Here is a 20,714-nt window from a genome sequence, read left to right on the forward strand (position 1 = left end):
CAATGCAACTCGGGTAGTCAAGCCAGCCATCCTAAATCCCCTAGGAGTTAGTGATGTGCCCTGAAGGACGTATCACTAGATATTGTTGCAAACAAAAAATTAAAAGACACTGTTGCACTGGTCTCACCTTGCTGACTAACCCCAGAGATACTAGTGGTTGATAAAACTCTTTAGTGTCTCAAGGGTTCACAGTGGCAGCTCTTACCTCAAGCTCGTGATCATTAACCAACCCTACATGTACAGTACTAGACACTGTTTAAGCTGCATTGGCTATGCTCTGTAATGGCACAAGGAGTAGTGTAAATGATACCCACATTGTGAACAATACTATTATTGGCCTACCATACAGTGCTGGAGGTCAGTCTTGTTAGAACCATTCATTTGCGACTTATGAAACAATGGTGGCTGTCACACAAGGCACACAATCGCAAACCGTCCCCAAAAGTAATGTCTGAGGTAAAAGCTCTGTATCAGCACAAGGTAGTCGTGAACAATACTCCAATACCTTACTGTATGATGCTGGAAATTGATCCAAGTAGGACTATTCACCTAAAATTGATGGAACAGTGGTGGCTATGACACCAAACTCACGATAGTAGTCCACCAAATTCATGATCCCTAACCAACAATGGAAGTATCGGTCAGTGGAAAAGTTACATACATCATAGAGCTAGCACCAAGGTAAGGAACAATCCTCCATATCTACATAAGAACGAGAAGGGTGGGCACATACACTTCTCCCCTCCCATGGCCTTCGGTGGTGGTGCTTGGTTGGAGTAAGACTGCTCCCATGTCTCCGGTGTTTCAGCAGTAAATGTAACACTGGCTCACACTCACTTGACTGACCCCAAAGGTACCCTTTAGCAAGTAAGTACCGTCACTCCCTCTTGAAGAAAAGAGCAATCAGTATAAATCTCTAGGAACTATATTGTCATCTTCTCAAGGAAGACATGTCCAACAAAAGGGAATAAAGAAGGGAGAAAAGATTGGTAGAGGAGGAAGAGAGGGTGAACTCTCCTTACCATTACAAATCATTCTTCCTTCACAGAGGAGTCATGGGCTTGGCAACCAATATTACTGCACTCCCTCTGTGGTAGAAGCTACAAGAGCTTCCTCTGCCAGAACACAAACTACTACACTGGGGGTTTTGTCACAAGGTGAGCATTGGGAACACACTGATGCTCCAACACAATGATCACCATCCAGGGAGCTTTGTCGAAACCAGGTGAGCCTGCCAGATGAATAATTTGGTATCGGGCATACACGTAGGGCAAACCTCAGTCCAAATGAGTTATTCATTCCCATGGCAGAAAACGAACACGAAGCAAGACGAGTTACTCTCTAAGTTCATTGTCTTCCGGACAGGAAGAGTGAGAACTACAATCCAAAAATAGGGGGCTACATAGTCAATCATTTACAAAGGTACAAAAAACATTTTACGTCTCGGTGCGCTTCCGTTTACAAGCAAGAGGGCTCACAAAAAAAAAATTAAACACCAATACTTATCGCAAACAAATACATATAAGAAAATATCCAACAATTGCAGGAGAAAAAAAAGGCCAGTCACAGCAAAAGAAAGAAGGGGCTACTCTGTGACATGAAGGGCGGTAGGGGTTCCACCTTGTGCCATCTATCATTAAACAACTATCTTGTTAAAGATTCAATGGCTATTTCTGTGCCACTAAAGACATTCCTATTTTTAAGGGTGAAAATTTTGTAAACATATAGAAACAGAACACAAGTTATAGTTTTTAAAATGACAAATATACCTATGACAGTAATACCTACTTTTATTCAGTTTGGCATATGTCAGTTCTAACCTTACATCAATCAATCTTAAACATTAAATACAAAAATAAAATAGGCAATACTCCTTTTTACAAAACATACGTCGTTTTCAACATCGAACCATTATGATAAAAAATGGATACAAATGTTTCAATTCTATATATGAAATTAGTACATACAGCATTCAAGGGAATGTGTTGTCACCTATATTGTTTATCCTCCTCATAGATTTTGTAATGCATAGAACAGTCGGAGATGGTGGAGAAGGATTGGACTAGATTGGTGATAGTAAATTAACAGACCTACAGTATGCTGGTGATGCTGTCCTCATTAGCAAAACACCACAGGATTTGCAATGCTTGTTTACCAGAATGCATGAAATGTCACACGAGGTTGGGCTCAAGACAAATAGAAGAAAGACAGAGAGGATGAGGATGGAGTATGCAATGGAAAATGAAATATCATTAGAAGGAGAAAGGATTAATGAGGTAGAATCATTTAAGTATTTAGGAACTGTGATCTCCAATACAGGGTCTTTAGAATTAGAGTTAGGTGAAAGATTGTAAAAAGCAAATCAGACAATGGCTACGTTAAGTAAATTTTGGAAATCAAATAGCCTGAAATTACGTGCTATGTATATAAAAATCAGACTGTACATCAGTTTAGTGAGATTGGTGTTACTATATGGACATGAGTCATGGTATGACAATGAAATACTCTCCAACAGATTTAGTAGATTTGCGAACAAAGCCCTCAGAAGGATATTGGGAGTTGAATGTCAGAATAGGATTAGAAATGAAACTATAAGAGAGATTACTCGAGTGCCATATGTGGATGAGATAATGATGAGGGGTAGATGGAGATGGTTTGAGCATGCTCTTCGCACTCCCCAAGAGAGATTAGTTCAGCGGACGTTCAGCTGGGCTCCACCAGGCACTGAAAGAGTTGGAAGACCCAGGCCTAAATGGCCGAGGACTATGAAGCGCAAAGTAGGTGATGATGGTGAATGGAGAAATATTGAATTGAAAGCTCAAGATAGAGACGACTGGCGAAATCTAACCGAGGTCTTTTGCATCAATAGGTGGAGGAAGAGATGATACATACATTATGAAAATATAAATGGTATACAAATGCATAAACAAATAATACGATATTATAATTACCATATATGCATAAAGAAAAACAGGCGCAATGTCCAACAGTACTGTACAGGTTCTAACGTGTAACTTTATCCGAACCAAAGTGCTGTTGGTTTTGTTACTTTGTAGTCTCAAAGAATGATTCTGTCAATGACTGGTAACAGTATGATGTGCATGATGCTTATTTTATGACTGTTAATGAAAAAATAAAAAGGTTCGCTAATATATCACATTTAAAATTAAAATAGGGATTACGATACAAAAAAAATAACAAATGCACAGTGCTAAGTTGCGAACAGCTTTTCAACTGTTTCAACAATAAGGCCTACCACTGACTTTGTGCTTTAATTTTGCACTACTTTATGTACTGATTAAAGTTATCCCTTTTGTATCTAAGCAATCTTTGCATTTTTTAGAAATGTTTCCCAAAAAAGTTAAGTTAGTGAATATATGAGGCATGTCATTACATTGCAAGATAAATTGGACACAATAAAGAGATATGAAAAAGGGGGAAAAAGTGATAAACATTACGTGTGCTGTTGGCATGGCTCTGACAATGATGACTACCATGATTCACGATAAATACAGCTTTGTCCAATATGTGACTATAAAGGTTCCACTATTGAAAACTTCAACTATAAACATACAGACAAAATCCTCAAGGAAATAGAATGCTTCTTATCCCTCTGGATAGAATGATAGATGCATGAATGAATTTCTATGAGCCGAATGCTTATGCAGCGAAGCTCAAGTCTTTGTTTGAGGACTTGTGTAAAAAAAACATCCTAATGAAGAGGACGTTTCATTTGCTGTGGCTCATGGATGGTTTAAGCAGTTCAAGAAGAACTTTAGTTAACACAAAATTAAAATTCAAGGAGGAAAGGCTGCTGCTGCTGATACCCTTGCTGCTGAGGAATTTCCCAAATCCACAGAACTCACCTACAATGTCAACGAGACGGGATTATTTTGGAAGAGGAGAATGCCTGATCGTTCATTTGTTTCTGAGGAAGAGAAAACTATACCAGGATACAAGGTAGTCAAAGAAGGACTGACATTAATGCTAGGGGGTAGCATTCTGGTGATCTTAAACTGAAGCCTTTGTTAGTCTATCATTCCCTTAATCACTTCTTGTGATTTGGAGGGCTTATCCAAAGGCCTGGATCACCATGGCTATTTCATAAGAATGATTCAATAGCCATTTCATACTTGCCTTAAAGGAGTATTATATAGTAAAGAAACTTCCTTTCAAGGTTATGTTGATCGTTGATAATGACCCCAAACCTCCCATGCTTGTAAATGACATGGATAGAAAAGTTAAATTTTTTTCTCATACAATACCACCTCTCTTATACAATCCAAGGACCAAGGTAGTTGATGCTACTTCAGCAGAGGACAGCATGAATATTCAGGAGTTTTGGAAGGGATGCATATTTATCAAGCAGTGTTAAACTTGAGTACTGTACTTCTTAGGCCAAAGTAACTTAAACAGCAATGAAGTTTGTATGCAAATAAACTGTGCTCTCAATTCATGCATGATTTTAAAGGACATTTTGAGCAATTTGATATCCCTTAGTAACAAATTTGAGTTAAAAAAACAACCATTTACAAACAAAGAATTGTTGGTGTAAGAGGAGCACTAGAAAATTGAAGAAAGTTCCTCTGATCCAGAACAAAGAAACTTCAAACTCAAGGAAATGCAGTGGAGTTTTGTCAATCTTTGATTCCAAAGATCCTAGAGCCAAACATTTTGATAAAATTACTAATGTTGTTGAAAATTTATTCCCACCTTCTAGACAATTTTCAATGACAAAAAGGCATACTATTTAGCAAACATTAGATCAGTTCCTAGTAAGAGTAGAGATAAAGTGGTTGGCTTCACTATACAAGCTAAGATATAAATCTAGCCCTGGATTACGATCTGTTTCCTGCCTTGTTACCCATCAGCAAGGAACTTTGAGATCATTATAGTATAACAGTATAACAAATATTACTGTATGGGACTTTGAGTCTGGAAATTAATCAGTTATTTTAATTTAATTTCAAAAGTAATTATGCTAAAAGGCTACTGAAGTTCAGTACTATAATTAAGATTTGAACATTATTTTACAACATTTTCAAATATTTTTATCTCTACAATACACAAACATTCAAGTTCTCATGCAAGTCAATATTTCAAGGTTGATTACTAACCTCAAATATGTCGTAGTATCCTTCTGGTTTTGTCCATGTTAGGGTAATTTCAGTATCTAATATATGAGCAGCAATTATATCTGTCACTGGCTCAGGGTTGAGCCGTCCTTTACGGATGAGTGGCAGGCTTGTTACATTTCCTGATACTGTCCAGGCAGTGATGTTGTACAATCGTCCAGGTACAAGGTTGTCAAATATTATCTGTGGATAAAGCATCAAAATTTGTGTAACACATAAAGGAACATTATAGGCAGACTGAAAAATAAGCACCTACTTAGTGCGCACAAATTCCTATTTTTTTAATACAGTACTGAATATATTTTTAATTCTGTGAAATGTTTCTACTGAATTTTTAAATTATTTTAGCATTAAATATGATATTTTAATTATAAAATAAATTTTTGAATATACTTACCCGGTGAATATATAATAGCTGCTGCTCCAGCGGCTCGACAGAAAACACACACAAAAACTCGCGAGCGATCGCTATGAAGGTTGTGGGTGTGCCCACCAGCGCCAACTATCGGCCAGATACTGCATATACATGTAAACAGACCCAATTTTTCTCATCCCGCTGGGTCTCTATCGGGGAGGAAGGGGGGGCCTTTAATTTATATATTCACCGGGTAAGTATATTCAAAAATTTATTTTATAATTAAAATATCATTTTTAAATATTTAACTTAGCCGGTGAATATATAATAGCTGATTCACACCCATGGTGGTGGGTAGAGACCAGAGTTAATTAAGTTTACAGCGTATATGCTTAGAGTTTTTGACAGTTATATCATAACAAAACCCAAATATATAAAGGTACCTGGTAAGGAAGTTGACTTAGACGATTACTCTGCCTTATTAGTCTGTCTTCCTCACGAAGCCCAGCGATCCTCTTAGGATGCTGAAAGATTCCCAGGAGCTGAAGTATTCAGGGCTGCAACCCATACAACAGGACCTCATCAAACCCCTAATCTGGGCGCTCTCAAGAAATGACTTTGACCACCCGCCAAATCAACCAGGATGCGAAATGCTTCTTAGCCTTCCGTACAACCCAAAAAAACAATATTAAAAACATTTCAAGAGACACATTAAAAAGGATATTGGAATTAGGGTAATGTAGTGGTAGAACCCTCACCCACTACTGCACTCGCTGCAACGAATGGACCCAGTGTGTAGCAGTCCTCGTAAGGAGTCTGGACATCTTTTAAGTAAAATGACGCGAACACTGACTTGCTTCTCCAAAAAGTCGCGTCCATAATACTTTGCAGAGATTTATTTTGCTTGAAGGCCACGGAGGTTGCTATAGCTCTAACTTCCTGCGTCTTAACCTTAAGCAAACATCGGTCTTTCTCATTCAAGTGAGAATGAGCTTCTCGTATTAAAAATCTGATAAAATATGACAAAGCATTCTTTGACATAGGCAATGATGGTTTCTTAACTGAGCACCATAATGCCTCAGATTTACCTCGTAATGACTTAGTACGAGCTAAATAGAACTTAAGAGCTCTAACAGGACATAATACTCTTTCCAGTTCGTTGCCTACGATCTCTGATAAGTAAGGAATATCAAAAGATTTAGGCCAAGGACGAGAAGGCAGTTCATTTTGGCCAGGAAACCAAGTTGAAGTGAACAAGTGGCTTTTTTTTTTTTTTTTTTTTAGAAAAGCCGATGTTCTTACTGAAGGCATGAAGTTCACTGACCCTTTTAGCCGAAGCCAAGCACACTAGGAAAAGTGTCTTGAGGGTGAGATCCTTCAGGGAGGCTGAATGTAATGGCTCAAACCTGTCTGACATGAGGAACCTTAGGACCACGTCTAAGTTCCATCCAGGAGTTGCCAAACGACGTTCCTTAGAGGTCTCGAAAGACTTAAGGAGATCTTGGAGATCTTTATTGTTCGAAAGATCTAAGCCTCTATGTCGAAAGACCGAAGCCAACATGCTCCTGTAGCCCTTAATCGTGGGAGCTGAAAGGGAGCGAACCTTTCTCAGATGTAAAAGAAAATCTGCGATTTGGGCTACAGAGGTACTGGACGAGGACACAGATGCTGACTTGCACCAGTCTCGAAAGACTTCCCACTTCGACTGGTATACTCTAATGGTAGAAGCTCTCCTCGCTCTTGCAATCGCACTGGCTGCCTCCTTCGAAAAGCCTCGAGCTCTTGAGAGTCTTTCGATAGTCTGAAGGAAGTCAGACGAAGAGCAGGGAGGCTTTGATGGACATTCTTTACGTGGGGCTGACGTAACAGATCTACCCTTAGAGGAAGACTTCTTGGAAAGTCTACCAGCCATTGAAGTACCTCGGTGAACCACTCTCTCGCGGGCCAGAGGGTAGCAACCAACGTCAACCTTGTCCCTTCGTGAGAGGCGAACTTCTGCAGTACCTTGTTGACTATCTTGAATGGTGGGAATGCATATAAGTCCAGAAGAGACCAATCCAGTAGAAACGCGTCTATGTGGATTGCTTCTGTATCTAGGACTGGAGAGCAATAGATTGGTAACCTTTTGGTCAACGAGGAGGCAAAGAGGTCTATGGAGGGTTGACCCCAAGTAGCCCAAAGACTCTTGCCCACGTCCTTGTGGAGGGTCCATTCCGTGGGTATCACCTGACCCCTCCGACTGAGACAGTCTGCCAAGACGTTCAAGTCCCCCTGGATGAATCTCGTCAACAGGGAGATGCCTCGATTTCTTGACCATAAGAGAAGGTCCCTTGCGATCTCGAGCAGCGTGAAGGAGTGTGTGCCTCCTTGCTTGGAGATGTACGCCAAAGCTGTGGTGTTGTCTGAGTTGACCTCTACCACTTAGTTTCGAAGAAGCTTTCGAATATCATCAAGGCCAAGTGGACTGCTAATAGCTCCTTGCCGTTGATGTGCATGCTCTTCTGACTTGAGGTCCACAGACCCGAGCATTCCCGACCGTCCAGGGTCGCACCCCAACCCAAATCCGACGCGTCTGAGAACAACACGTGGTTTGGGTTCTTGACTGCTAGGGATAGTCCCTCTCTCAGACTGATATTGCAGTCCCACCATTTCAGGCATGCCTTTACTGGTTCGGAGACTGGGAATGATACCGTCTCTAACGTCTTGTCCTAGTTCCAGTGAGAGGCTAGATGGAACCGGAGAGGCAGAAGGTGTAGTCTCCCTAGTGAGACAAACTGCTCCAGGGATGAGAGAGTCCCTACGAGACTGTTCCAACTCCTGACTGAACAAACGTTTTCTTTTCAGCATTAGTTGGACTTCGAGCAGGGCTTGTTCTATTCGGTGGCAGACGGAAAAGCCCGAAAAAACTGGACTGCGAATCTCCATCCCCAAATATAGAATAATCTGGGATGGGATCAGTTGGGACTTTTAGGTTGACCAAAAGTCCCAACTCCCTGGCCAGACACAACGTCCAATGTAGATCCTGCAGACAGCGAAGACTGGACGATGCTCTGAGAAGCCAGTCGTCCAAGTACAGGGAGGCTCGGATCCCCGATAGATGGAGGGATTTTGCCACATTCCTCATGAGCCTCGTAAACACTAGAGGAGCAGGACTGAGGCCAAAGCACAGGGCTCGAAACTGGTACCCCACATTCCTGTAAACAAACCTCAGAAACGGTTGGGAATCCGGGTGTATAGGAATGTGGAAGTATGCCTCCTGAAGGTCGAGAGAGACCATCCAGTCGCCTTCCATTAATGCTGTCAAGACAGACTGGTAGACTTCATCGTGAAGTTTGTCTTGACAATGAACACATTGAGCGCAATTGCCTCTTACGTACTCCTGCAGTGAACATGGCTGCCAGATCATTGGAGCCATCCCTGAGGGACTTGTTCCTGCAGAGAACGTGGCTGTCAGATCATTGGAGCCATCCCTGAAAGCCTTGTTTATGCATGACAAAATTGTACAGCAAAACTTCAAACGCTCGAAAAAAAACTCCTAACAGGAGATGGTCTAGCTCTGAAGTCGACCATAAAATCTTGGAGCGTCTCATGGCCAGGCGCCAGGGAGAGTCTATGAGGTTTGAAAAGTCTATCTGGGCAGAGGCAGGAACTCCCAAGCCGAGAACTTCTCCCGTGTCATATCAGACTCTCGCTCTATAAGCCAGCTTAAAAGTAGGGAAAGCAAAGGCTGTCTCCCCCAAACTCCTCCTGGTGATAAACCAGTCGCCTAGCAAACGTAAAGCTCTCTTAGAAGAGCGAGAGAGCACTAGCTTATAAAACAACGGCTTCAAAGTAGCTAGGCCTAGTGTAAACTCTGACGTTTAGGCGAACGAGGAGCAGCAGTTACAAAAAGATCCGGACAAAGATCCTTAAAAATCAGAATGATTTATTTAAAGTCCATAGAGGGCTGAGCAGCTTTAGGCTCCTCTCCGTCTGACAGAGTCCTCAAGGGAATATCAGTAGGAGGGGGAACAGCAACTTCCTCATCTGAAGGAACCTTGTCCGACAATAGCCGAGTCTCAAGCAAGGGAGAGACCTGCCGTGGTGGCAATGCTTGACAAACAGAGTCCACACGCAAAGGAGCAACAGTAGCAGTCAAGGACGCTATGTCATGTAACTGCTTAAAGGACTGACCAGCAACAACCAACAGGTGCGGGAGGACGCACGACGTCAACTCGAGACTGCCTTGACTGCCTAGACTGAGCAATCAAAACAACTCTTGACTGCGGTGCTTGACGCTCAATGTCAAAACAAGTCAACTTCGCTGGTTGGTGAACGTCCTGAACGTCAACAAGAGCATGCGGCAGCGGCTGAACGTCCACAAGCGGCTGAAAATCAACACTGGACTGTATCGAGTGAGGCTCTACAAAACGTGACTGACGTGACTTTGTAACGTCAACGTCAACAGGACGAGCAAAGGTTCGTTTGGGCGGTTGACGGCCAGGATCTCGATCAGCTATGCGGCGAGGATCATCGTGAACCTGCTCAGCAGAATAGTCTTCCATAAGGGAGGCAAGCTTATTCTGCATGTCTTGCCGTACAACCCATTTAAGATCAACGGGAATGGTTGCGGTAAGAGACGAGGGTAACGTCTGTGACTGCAAAACCTTGCCTACAAAAAGACTCTCGGAGCCTGTGTTACGCTTTTGTTTAGGCGGCGAGCAGTCTTCCGATGACTGCAAAGGGTCAGAGCTGTCCTAATAGTTAAAACCAGGACGCTGGACCTGTCCTGAAAGGACTGACTTTCGCTTAAAGGGCCTCGAAACCTTGTTCCACGGTTTCTTATGCGAAAAGCCTTCGGATGACGAGGAGAAAAACGTCTCGCTCGTCTTATGGTAGGGGCGGTGTTGATGAGACACGCCTGAAACCATAGAGGGAACGTCTGTTTGCTGATCAAGTCCTCTCGAACCCATAAGTCGTACGACATTACTTCTCCCCTGGGCTTGGGAGCTTGCAAGAGGTCTCGGACTAGGCGAACGACAGGCACGAACAGACGAACCCTCGGTCGCAACACTGATAACACTTTGCGCAATATCACTTTATCACTACGATTTTCTGTTTTGCACTTATTTCACTGAAATCGAATTTTTTAACAATTCACATTAGGTATGAATAAAACTGATTTCTACCTGAAGCACGCAATTCTACCCTCATCAAAAGGTTATAATTGCAAAATCAGTCGTATAATGTAAGCACATTAATACAAGCAAAAAAAAACAGTAAACATATTTTAAGATAAAAAGATCAGTGGCTGGGAAGGAGACTAAACACTAGTTCATTCAAAACTACGTTTTCAATCTCTCACCGTACAGTGCCTTGGGACGAGAATAAAAACTAAAAACGTTTTATCCTTACTCCCCGTACAGAGACTAGGGACGAGAGTAACTCGAGAACAACGTTACTCGCTTGTGACGAGAATAAAGATCGGAACGTTCTCTCTCCTCTCTCTCTCTCTCTCTCTCTCTCTCTCTCTCTCTCTCTCTCTCTCTCTCTCTCTCTCTCTCTCTCTCTCTCTCTCTCTCTCTCTCTCGTGATTTCGCACCGAAGAGAAGAGCCCACTTACCTTTTGTCAATAAACAGGTTATTTGACCAAAGGAAAAAACTGAAAGGTTTTTCAATTAAAAAGTTCCTTAAAAATAGTATTTAAAACATTTAAGCTTTGAAAGAAGAATGAACAAAACGTCAGAATCGATTTACTCTTTCTGCAAAGTGAAACCGTGATACTCTCTCTCTCTATCGTAACGATAGAGCGCAAACTGCGTAGCATAAATAAACTAAACGTTAGTTCATCTTTGAAACAGTACGAAGACTATTCAAAGAAAATCTTTCATAAAATATCTACTAAAAAATATTCATTTAATAAGTTTTAAATCATTTGCTCTGTAAAAGTTATTTAAGATTGAAAGGGCTCAACGTTGTTTAACTTCGGTTTCCAAGTTAGGACCGCCTACTCTCAGGAAAGGTCGCATATAAACAAATCATTAAAATTTATCTTGATGTTTATTATAAATGGAAAGCTAATCGAAGAGGCCTAATAAAGGCGGTTGAGATATAAAATATATAGAGGAAAATCTATAATTAATTTATAACGTGATAAGATAATTGCTAAAAGCCTAAAACACACTTCCGTACTAAGGGAAGGGTCGGCCATTTAAAAGACAAAGAAAGTCCAAAAAACAATCCAAAGTCATCAAAAATTAAATCTATCCAAAAACGAGTTCAAGATTTAAGTTGAAGATAAAACACCTGCACTGCGAAAGCTCAAACCAAAAGGAAGTACTTCACCAAATATGTTGAGAAAACTCCAGGTTATACAGCGAGTATTGATACGTCTTGTCGTTAAGGCCGACAGAGAAAAAATTGGGTCTGTTTACATGTATATGCGGTATCTGGCCGATAGTTGGCGCTGGTGGGCACACCCGCAACCTTCATAGCGATCGCTCGCAAGTTTTTGTGTGTGTTTTCTGTCGAGCCGCTGGAGCAGCAGCTATTATATATTCACCGGCTAAGTTAAATATTTAAAAAAGATATGTTCCTTAAGAATTATTTTCTTTAAAATGACACTTGAAATTTTTAAGTTACTATAATTTCCTTTAGTAGAAGAAGCTATCAATAAAATGAAAAAGATGTTACATTAGTACTGTAGTAGTTTGTGTGATGCTTGTTGGTTAAGGAAGAGGACAATACAAATCATTTTACCCTGCTTAAGTAACCAGTTTGTGCATATACCCTGAGCCATTCACTGAAGGATTACACCATAAAACAGTATCTAACTCTAAAAATAAAAACCTTGAATAAACATGTCAATGACAATGTATAGAGTACTGTAGTTACTTTCTGTAAATAAATTCTGTATACAATACTGTGCTTACTGGAGACGACAGTTCTAAGACCTAATAATACAAAAAATGAGTTTGCAGAACTTAATTTCGATTCATCATTAAGAACATTGATGCTTTGAGAAAACACAAGATATATTAGTGTATTTCAAGTTTTAGATTTGTGTCCCAACTCTAAAAGCTTAGTCTTTTTCATTACTGAAATGTCCATTAGGTACATAATGAATTCCCGGTGCAATGTCAATTAGTAGCCTTTGGGGAAAACTGGAGCCAGATATGACTTTGCACAAATAAATTATCAAAAATAACATCTTGCTGCATAGATAAAGACAACAGCCAAGCTGTTAACCATTGAGTTCCATTTTGAGAACTCATGGCACTCAGAGAAAGATATAACCTTGTATTTTATTTATTTATTTTTGGTGATGTCATTTATTCTAATGGCTAGAAGGGTGAACACTACAATCCAGTGAATGGTGATATGTAATAAAGGCTTAGTAAAAACTAAATTAATCCAAATAATGCAAATTAACCTTCATGTATGAGAGTGTAATCTCTAAAACAGAGGAACCGTCATTTAATTTTAGTTATGTAAGTTGTATAAGATTTTTCACAATTCTGATCATCCTTTACAATCAGATCTTCCCGTTCAGTTCTATCCTCTTCATAATACTAGGCATGTAGTTAATTCTAGTAGTCAGGCCTTCTCCATCATGAGGCTCAATACTTCATAGTATTCTAGAAGTTTTATTCTAGCTGTGACAAAGTTGTGGAATGATCTTCCTAAAAGGGTTGTTGAATCGGTGGAACTTAAAAGGTTCAAACTTGCAGCAAATGTTTTTATATTGAACAGGCTGACATAAGTCTTTCTATAGTTTATATATGAAATATGTTTTGATGTTACTGTTTTTAAAATATATTTTAGTTGTTCATTATTTCTCCTATCATTTATTTATTTACTTATTTCCTCTCCTCACTGAGCTACTTTTCCATGCCGGATCCTTTGGGCTTAGAGCATCTTGATTTTTTCTTTTCTAACAAGGGTTGTAGCTTAGCTATTACTAACAACAACAACAACAATAATAACAATAATAATAATAACAATAATAATAATAACAATAATAATAAAGCATTTAAATTAATCTAGATTTGAACAATTTCTTGAAATCAGTGGGATTTGGGCTCATTTATAAGATACTACCGCTAGAGAGTTGTGGGGTCCTTTGACTGGTCAGACAGTACTACATTGGATCCTTCTCTCTGGTTACGGTTCCCTTTCCCTTTGCCTACACATACACCGAATCGTCTGGCCTATTCTTTACAGATTCTCCTCTGTCGTCATACATCTGACAACACTGAGATTACCAAACAATTCTTCTTCACCAAAGGGGTTAATTACTGCACTGTAATTGTTCAGTGGCTACTCTCCTCTTGGTAAGGGTAGAAGAGACTCTTTAGCTATGGTAAGCAGCTCTTCTAGGAGGACACTCTAAAATCAAACCATTGTTCTCTAGTCTTAGGTAGTGTCATAGCCTCTGTACCATGGTCTTCCACTATCTTGAGTTAGAGTTTTCTTACTTGAGGGTACACTTGGGCACACTATTCTATCTAATTTCTCTTTCTCTTGTTTTTGTTAAAGTTTTTATAATTTGTATTGGAGTTGGATTTATTCTTAAAATATTTATTTTTTCCTTGTTTCCTTTCCTCACTGGGCTATTTTCCCTGTTGGAGCCCCTGGGGTTATAGCATTCTGCTTTTCCAACTAGGGTTGTAGCTTAGCAATTAATAATAATAATAATAATAATAATAATAATAATAATAATAATAATACTCTTTTTTAAATTTCTTCTTTCTATTAAGGTAATAATCAAATCTATATCAACCTATCCAGAACATGTATATATATAACTCTTGGAAAAGATGCAATTGCATGAAGATGTTTTAAAAGAATGATAAACATTACACTGAAAATCACATGATACAAGTAACAATTAAAATCAAACATTTAGGAACAAATGTTGATGTTGATGTCAGCTACCCCCCAAAATTGGGGGAAGTGCCTTGGTATATGTATGTATGTAGGAACAAAATTTAGTTTCCAATACAAACCTATATTTTACAGATACTCAATTTTAGGATTCAGTACCAATGACACAATGCCATCCTGTTACTGTAACTACCTAAAGGCAAAGCAGAATTCTGCGCTAGGCCTAACTATCACTAATCTCACCCATCTATCTCACTGCATAAGATACCTGACATACCATGTCAGCTACATGTCCCATGAACTATCTAAAGGCAAAGCAGAATTCTGCGCTAGGCCTAACTATCACTAATCTCACCCTTCTATCTCACTGCATAAGATACCTGACATACCATGTCAGCTACATGTCCCATGAACTATCTAAAGGCAAAGCAGAATTCTGCGCTAGGCCTAACTATCACTAATCTCACCCTTCTATCTCACTGCATAAGATACCTGACATACCATGTCAGCTACATGTCCCATGAACTATCTAAAGGCAAAGCAGAATTCTGCGCTAGGCCTAACTATCACTAATCTCACCCTTCTATCTCACTGCATAAGATACCTGACATACCATGTCAGCTACATGTCCCATGAACTATCTAAAGGCAAAGCAGAATTCTGCGCTAGGCCTAACTATCACTAATCTCACCCTTCTATCTCACTGCATAAGATACCTGACATACCATGTCAGCTACATGTCCCATGAACTATCTAAAGGCAAAGCAGAATTCTGCGCTAGGCCTAACTATCACTAATCTCACCCTTCTATCTCACTGTATAAGATACCTAACATACCATGTCAGCTACATGTCCCATGAACTACCTAAAGGCAAAGCAGAATTCTGCGCTAGGCCTAACTATCACTAATCTCACCCTTCTATCTCACTGCATAAGATACCTAACATACCATGTCAGCTGCATGTCCCATGAACTAAGGGGTACAGGCCTCATCATTTGTACATCAGCATTTTTCTGTTAATATCTGTTTAGTGTGATAAGTATTTTGACAATGGAAAACTTACAAAAACACTATTTTCATTTACCATGTGAAATAAGTAGTCAATACAGCAGGATGTCATGATGCCAGAAACCTCAAATCAATCTATCAATACAACTAAAATATCATTTGCACAGATTGTGAGAAATCATATGTCATAGCTGGGGATGTTGTATATTCTTGTTACCCACCCCTACTGTTACACACAAGTTCTTGGAGGCTGAGCTTAAAATGTGTTCCATTCTTCTACCTAAGCTATTTAGTCATATCAGTTAAATCATAGCTCCTACTTCAGAGATTTGCAGATAAAGTCTGTGGATTGTAATCTTTAGACTGTTTATTACCAAATAATGAAATGGCATAGATTTACCTCTTCCACTACTCAATCTTTTAAAACCATTTATTGTTTTACAACAAACAGCTCATACTAAAAAAAGTGATGATATGATTACCTTACACAATATACTTCATTTATACAAGAAAAACAACCAGTGCTATTGGGTAAATATGGACCCCCTCCATTGTGTACACACTACTACAGTACTTGTAATTAGCCTTCATAATAGCAATTCAACAACAGTATTACTTCAAAATGATATACCTGTAGTCTAGTAGCTATCCTACTAGGATAAATAGTAAAATAATGGGACTTGTAATTATGTATCTATGACAAAAAAGAAAACAGCACTCTAATAATACTGCTAAAGCAATACACGTTCCCTAACAACCTCCAATCTACTTCCATCAAACACCATTCTGATTAGTTTTATTACAAAGGTAAATAACTCCAACAACATTCTCCCAACAAAACATATTATGTAAATCATTTTGCTCTTTTGTAATACAATATCACCTTGGCCTAAATATAAAATATAAAAAAAAACAAGTTATGTCGGATAAAATCACTGACAAACAGGCTATCTCCCTTCATGCAAATATAAGCATGTAGCTCTACCTTTACATCATACCTGACTGAAATCCACTCAGCCTTGTAGGAGTTGCAAGAACAAGATAAGAGTTACAGATGGACAATCTCCTATCATACAAATCTATAAAAGATGGTCAACCTTTTTACCAAGTTTGACTGAAATCCTATCAACAGTGTATGAAAAGTTACACGGATAATGTAAGTGGGACACACCCAATGGGAGGCAGACAGACAAATAGCTTTCCAATACCAGGATGGACTGAAATGGCCGGGCAAGTGCAACAGACATATACACTGAAAGACTGACAAATGGATGATATCCTCTCATGCATATCTGTATAATGATCTATGCCCTCTAAAGCAACTTTGATTGAAAATGATAGAACAATGCAAGAATTAACATAAGAAACCACATGGACTGACACACATTATGAAAAATGTTATTTTGATAATAAAATAAATTTTTGAATATACTTACCCGGTGATTATATAGCTGCAACTCTGTTGCCCGACAGACAACTCTACGGTAAAAACTCGCCAGCGATCGCTACACAGGTTGCGGGTGTGCCCAACAGCGCCATCTGTCGTCCAGATACCCAGTACTCAATGTAAACAAAGACTCAATTTTCTCCTCGTCCCACTGCGTCTCTATTGGGGAGGAAGGGAGGGTCCTTTAATTTATAATCACCGGGTAAGTATATTCAAAAATTTATTTTATTATCAAAATAACATTTTTCAATATTTAACTTAGCCGGTGATTATAATACTGTAGCTGATTCACACCCAGGGGGGTGGGTAGAGACCAGCAATATATGTTTACACTTTTATGAGCTAAGAGTTTTTATTTCATTTTAGAAGTTATCAAAATAACAAAAACAAAATAAATAGGTACCTGGTAAGGAAGTCGACTTGAACAATTACTCTGCCTTTTAAGTACGTCTTCCTTACGGAGCCTCGCGATCCTCTTAGGATGCTGAGCGACCCCTAGGATCTGAAGTATCAAGGGTTGCAACCCATACAACAGGACCTCATCAAAACCCCTAATCTAGGCGCTCTCAAGAAATGACTTTGACCACCCGCCAAATCAACCAGGATGCGAAAGGCTTCTTAGCCTTCCGGACAACCCAAAAAACAACAATAAAAACATTTCAAGAGAAAGATTAAAAGGGTATGGAATTAGGGAATTGTAGTGGTTGAGCCCTCACCCACTACTGCACTCGCTGTTACGAATGGTCCCAGTGTGTAGCAGTTCTTGTAAAGAGACTGGACATCTTTCAAGTAAAATGACGCGAACACTGACTTGCTTCTCCAATAGGTTGCGTCCATTATATTTTGCAGAGATATATTTTGCTTAAAGGCCACGGAAGTTGTTACAGCTCTAACTTCGTGCGTCTTCACCTTAAGCAAAGTTCGGTCTTCCTCACTCAGATGTGAATGAGCTTCTCGTATTAACAATCTGATAAAGTCTGACCAAGCATTCTTTGACAAAGGCAAGGATGGTTTCTTAACTGAACACCATAAAGCTTCAGATTGGCCTTGTAAAGGTTTAGTACGCTTTAAATAGAACTTAAGAGCTCTAACAGGGCATAAGACTCTTTCTAGTTCATTGCCTACGATCTCCGATAAGCTGGGGATATCGAAAGATTTAGGCCAAGGCCGAGAAGGCAGCTCGTTTTTGGCTAGAAAACCAAGTTGTAGCGAACAAGTGGCTTTTTCTGACGAAAATCCTATGTTCTTGCTGAAGGCATGAATCTCACTGACTCTTTTAGCCGAGGCTAAGCATACCAGGAAAAGAGTCTTAAAAGTGAGATCTTTCAGGGAGGCTGATTGTAACGGCTCCAACCTGTCTGACATGAAGAATCTTAGTACCACGTCTAAATTCCATCCAGGGGTAGCCAAACGACGCTCCTTGGTGGTCTCAAAAGACTTAAGGAGGTCTTGCAGATCTTTATGTTTGGAAAGATCTAAGCCTCTATGCCGGAAGACCGATGCCAACATGCTTCTGTAGCCCTTGATAGTGGGAGCTGAAAGGGATCGTCCTTTTCTCAGGTATAAGAGAAAAACAGCTATTTGAGCTACAGAGGTACTGGTCGAGGATACAGAAACTGACTTGCACCAGTCTCGGAAGACTTCCCACTTCGATTGGTAGACTCTAATGGAAGAAGCTCTCCTTGCTCTAGCAATCGCACTGGCTGCTTCCTTCGAAAAGCCTCTAGCTCTCGAGAGTCTTTTGATAGTCTGAAGGCAGTCAGACGAAGAGCGTGGAGGCTTTGGAGTACCTTCTTTACGTGTGGCTGACGTAGAAGGTCTACCCTTAGAGGAAGACTACTGGGAACGTCTACTAACCATTGAAGTATCTCGGTGAACCATTCTCTCGCGGGCCAGAGGGAAGCAACTAACGTCAACCTTGTCCCTTCGTGAGAGGCGAACTTCTGCAGTACCTTGTTGACAATCTTGAACGGTGGGAATGCGTAGAGATCCAGATGTGACCAATCTAGGAGGAAAGCATCTATATGTATTGCTGCTGGGTCCGGGACTGGAGAGCAATAGATTGGAAGCCTCTTGGTCAGCGAGGTTGCAAAGAGATCTATGGATGGTTTTACCCCAAGTGGCCCAAAGTCTCTTGCACACATCCTTGTGGAGGGTCCATTCGGTTGGAATTACTTGCCCTTTCCGACTGAGACAATCTGCTATGACGTTCAAGTCGCCTTGGATGAACCTCGTTACTAGGGAGATGTCTTGATTTTTTACCAGATGAGCAGGTCCCTTGCGATCTCGTACAACGTCAGTGAGTGGGTACCTCCTTGTTTGGAGATGTACGCCAAGGCCGTGGTGATGTCCGAGTTAACTTCCACCACTTTGCCTCGAAGGAGAGACTTGAAGCTTTTCAAGGCCAGATGTACTGCCAACAGCTCCTTGCAGTTGATATGCATGCTCCTCTGACTCGAGTTCCACAGTCCTGAGCATTCCCGACCGTCTAGTGTCGCGCCCCAGCCCACGTCCGATGCGTCCGAGAAGAGAACGTGGTTGGGAGTCTGAACAGCCAGGGGAAGACCCTCTCTTAGGTTGATATTGTCCTTCCACCAAGTCAGACAAGACTTTATCTTTTCGGAAACCGGGATCGAGACCGCTTCTAGCGTCTTGTCCTTTTTCCAGTGAAAAGCTAGATGGTATTGAAGAGGACGGAGGTGTAGTCTTCCTAGTGACACAAATTGTTCCACGGATGACAGCGTCCCTACCAGACTCATCCACAGCCTGACTGAGCAGCGTTCCTTCTTCAGCATCTTCTGGATGGATAGCAGGGCTTGATCTATTCTGGGGGCTGATCGTCTTGTTGTTCAGCAACGTCCTCATCAGAGGGTTCCTCATCCGAAAACTGATGAGGAAACGGCAACGGAGTGGGCAACGTCTGGCTCGCTGAGTCCGGTCGCACTGGTGGATGCGTGACGGAGCCGGACGCAACATCATGGAACTGCTGCACAGTCTGTGAACTGTCAACAACCATGGGTGCGCGAGGAAGCACAGCGTCAACCCGAGACTGTCTAGACCGTCTGGGTTGTGCAGTCAACACCCTACCGGGTTGCTGAGGTTGACGCACTGCGTCAAAACAAGTCACCTCTGCTGGTTGTTGAACGTCCTGAACGTCAACAACCACCTCCGAGCGTCGCTTAACGTCAACGTGCGGCTGGCAACCCACACTGGGTCGCATCGGTGGAGGAACCACCTCAACTGGCAGACGCGAGTAGGTTACCTCAGCGTCAACAGGGCGCACAACCGACCGGTTGGAAGGTTGTTGGCCAGAAGGTTCGGTAGCAACCTTCTCCGCATTAAAGTCCTCTATCAAGGACGCAAGCTTGGACTGCATGTCTTGCAGCAAAGCCCATTTAGGGTCTACGGGAGCAGGTGTGGCAACAGACGGGGTTAGCGACTGAGGCGGTACAGCTTACCATCCCTGAAAGCCTTGTTATGCATGACATAATTGTACAGCAAAACTTCAAAGGCTCGAAAACAGCTGTGAAGTTGACCTGTAAACAACTTGGAGCGTCTCCTGGCCAGGCGCCAGGGAGAGTCTACGAGAATTGAGAAGTCTATCTGGGCAGAGGCATGAACTCCCAAGCCGAGAACTTCTCTCGTGTCATATCAGACTCTCGCTCTATAAACCAGTTTAAAAGAAGGGAAAGCAAAGGCTGTATCCCCCAAACTCCTCCTGGTGAAAAACCAGTCGCCTAGCCAACGTAAAGCTCTCTAGGAGAGCGAGAGAGCACTAGCTTAAAAACAACGGCTTTGAAGTAGCTAGGCCTAGTGTAAGCTCTGACGTTTAGGCGAACGAGGAGCAGCAGTTACAAAAAGATCCGGACAAAGATCCTTAAAAAAATCATCATGATTTAATTA

The 20,714-nt window shown here is 41.0% G+C and overlaps 1 protein-coding gene across 2 annotated transcripts in view; it reads right to left on the reverse strand.

Annotated features, from left to right (window-relative positions):
- LOC137624362 (tyrosine-protein phosphatase 10D-like) overlaps window positions 1-20,714 on the reverse strand; it is a 303,867-nt gene that overhangs the window by 67,207 nt on the left and 215,946 nt on the right. For both annotated transcript variants that reach the window (XM_068355068.1, XM_068355067.1), the window contains exon 17: window positions 5,118-5,318. In XM_068355068.1, the coding sequence (XP_068211169.1) occupies window positions 5,118-5,318 (201 nt within the window). The remainder of the gene's footprint in view (window positions 1-5,117; window positions 5,319-20,714) is intronic.

The sequence above is a fragment of the Palaemon carinicauda genome, chromosome 31 (genome assembly GCF_036898095.1).
Source record: "Palaemon carinicauda isolate YSFRI2023 chromosome 31, ASM3689809v2, whole genome shotgun sequence".
NCBI classification, from domain to species: domain Eukaryota; kingdom Metazoa; phylum Arthropoda; class Malacostraca; order Decapoda; family Palaemonidae; genus Palaemon; species Palaemon carinicauda.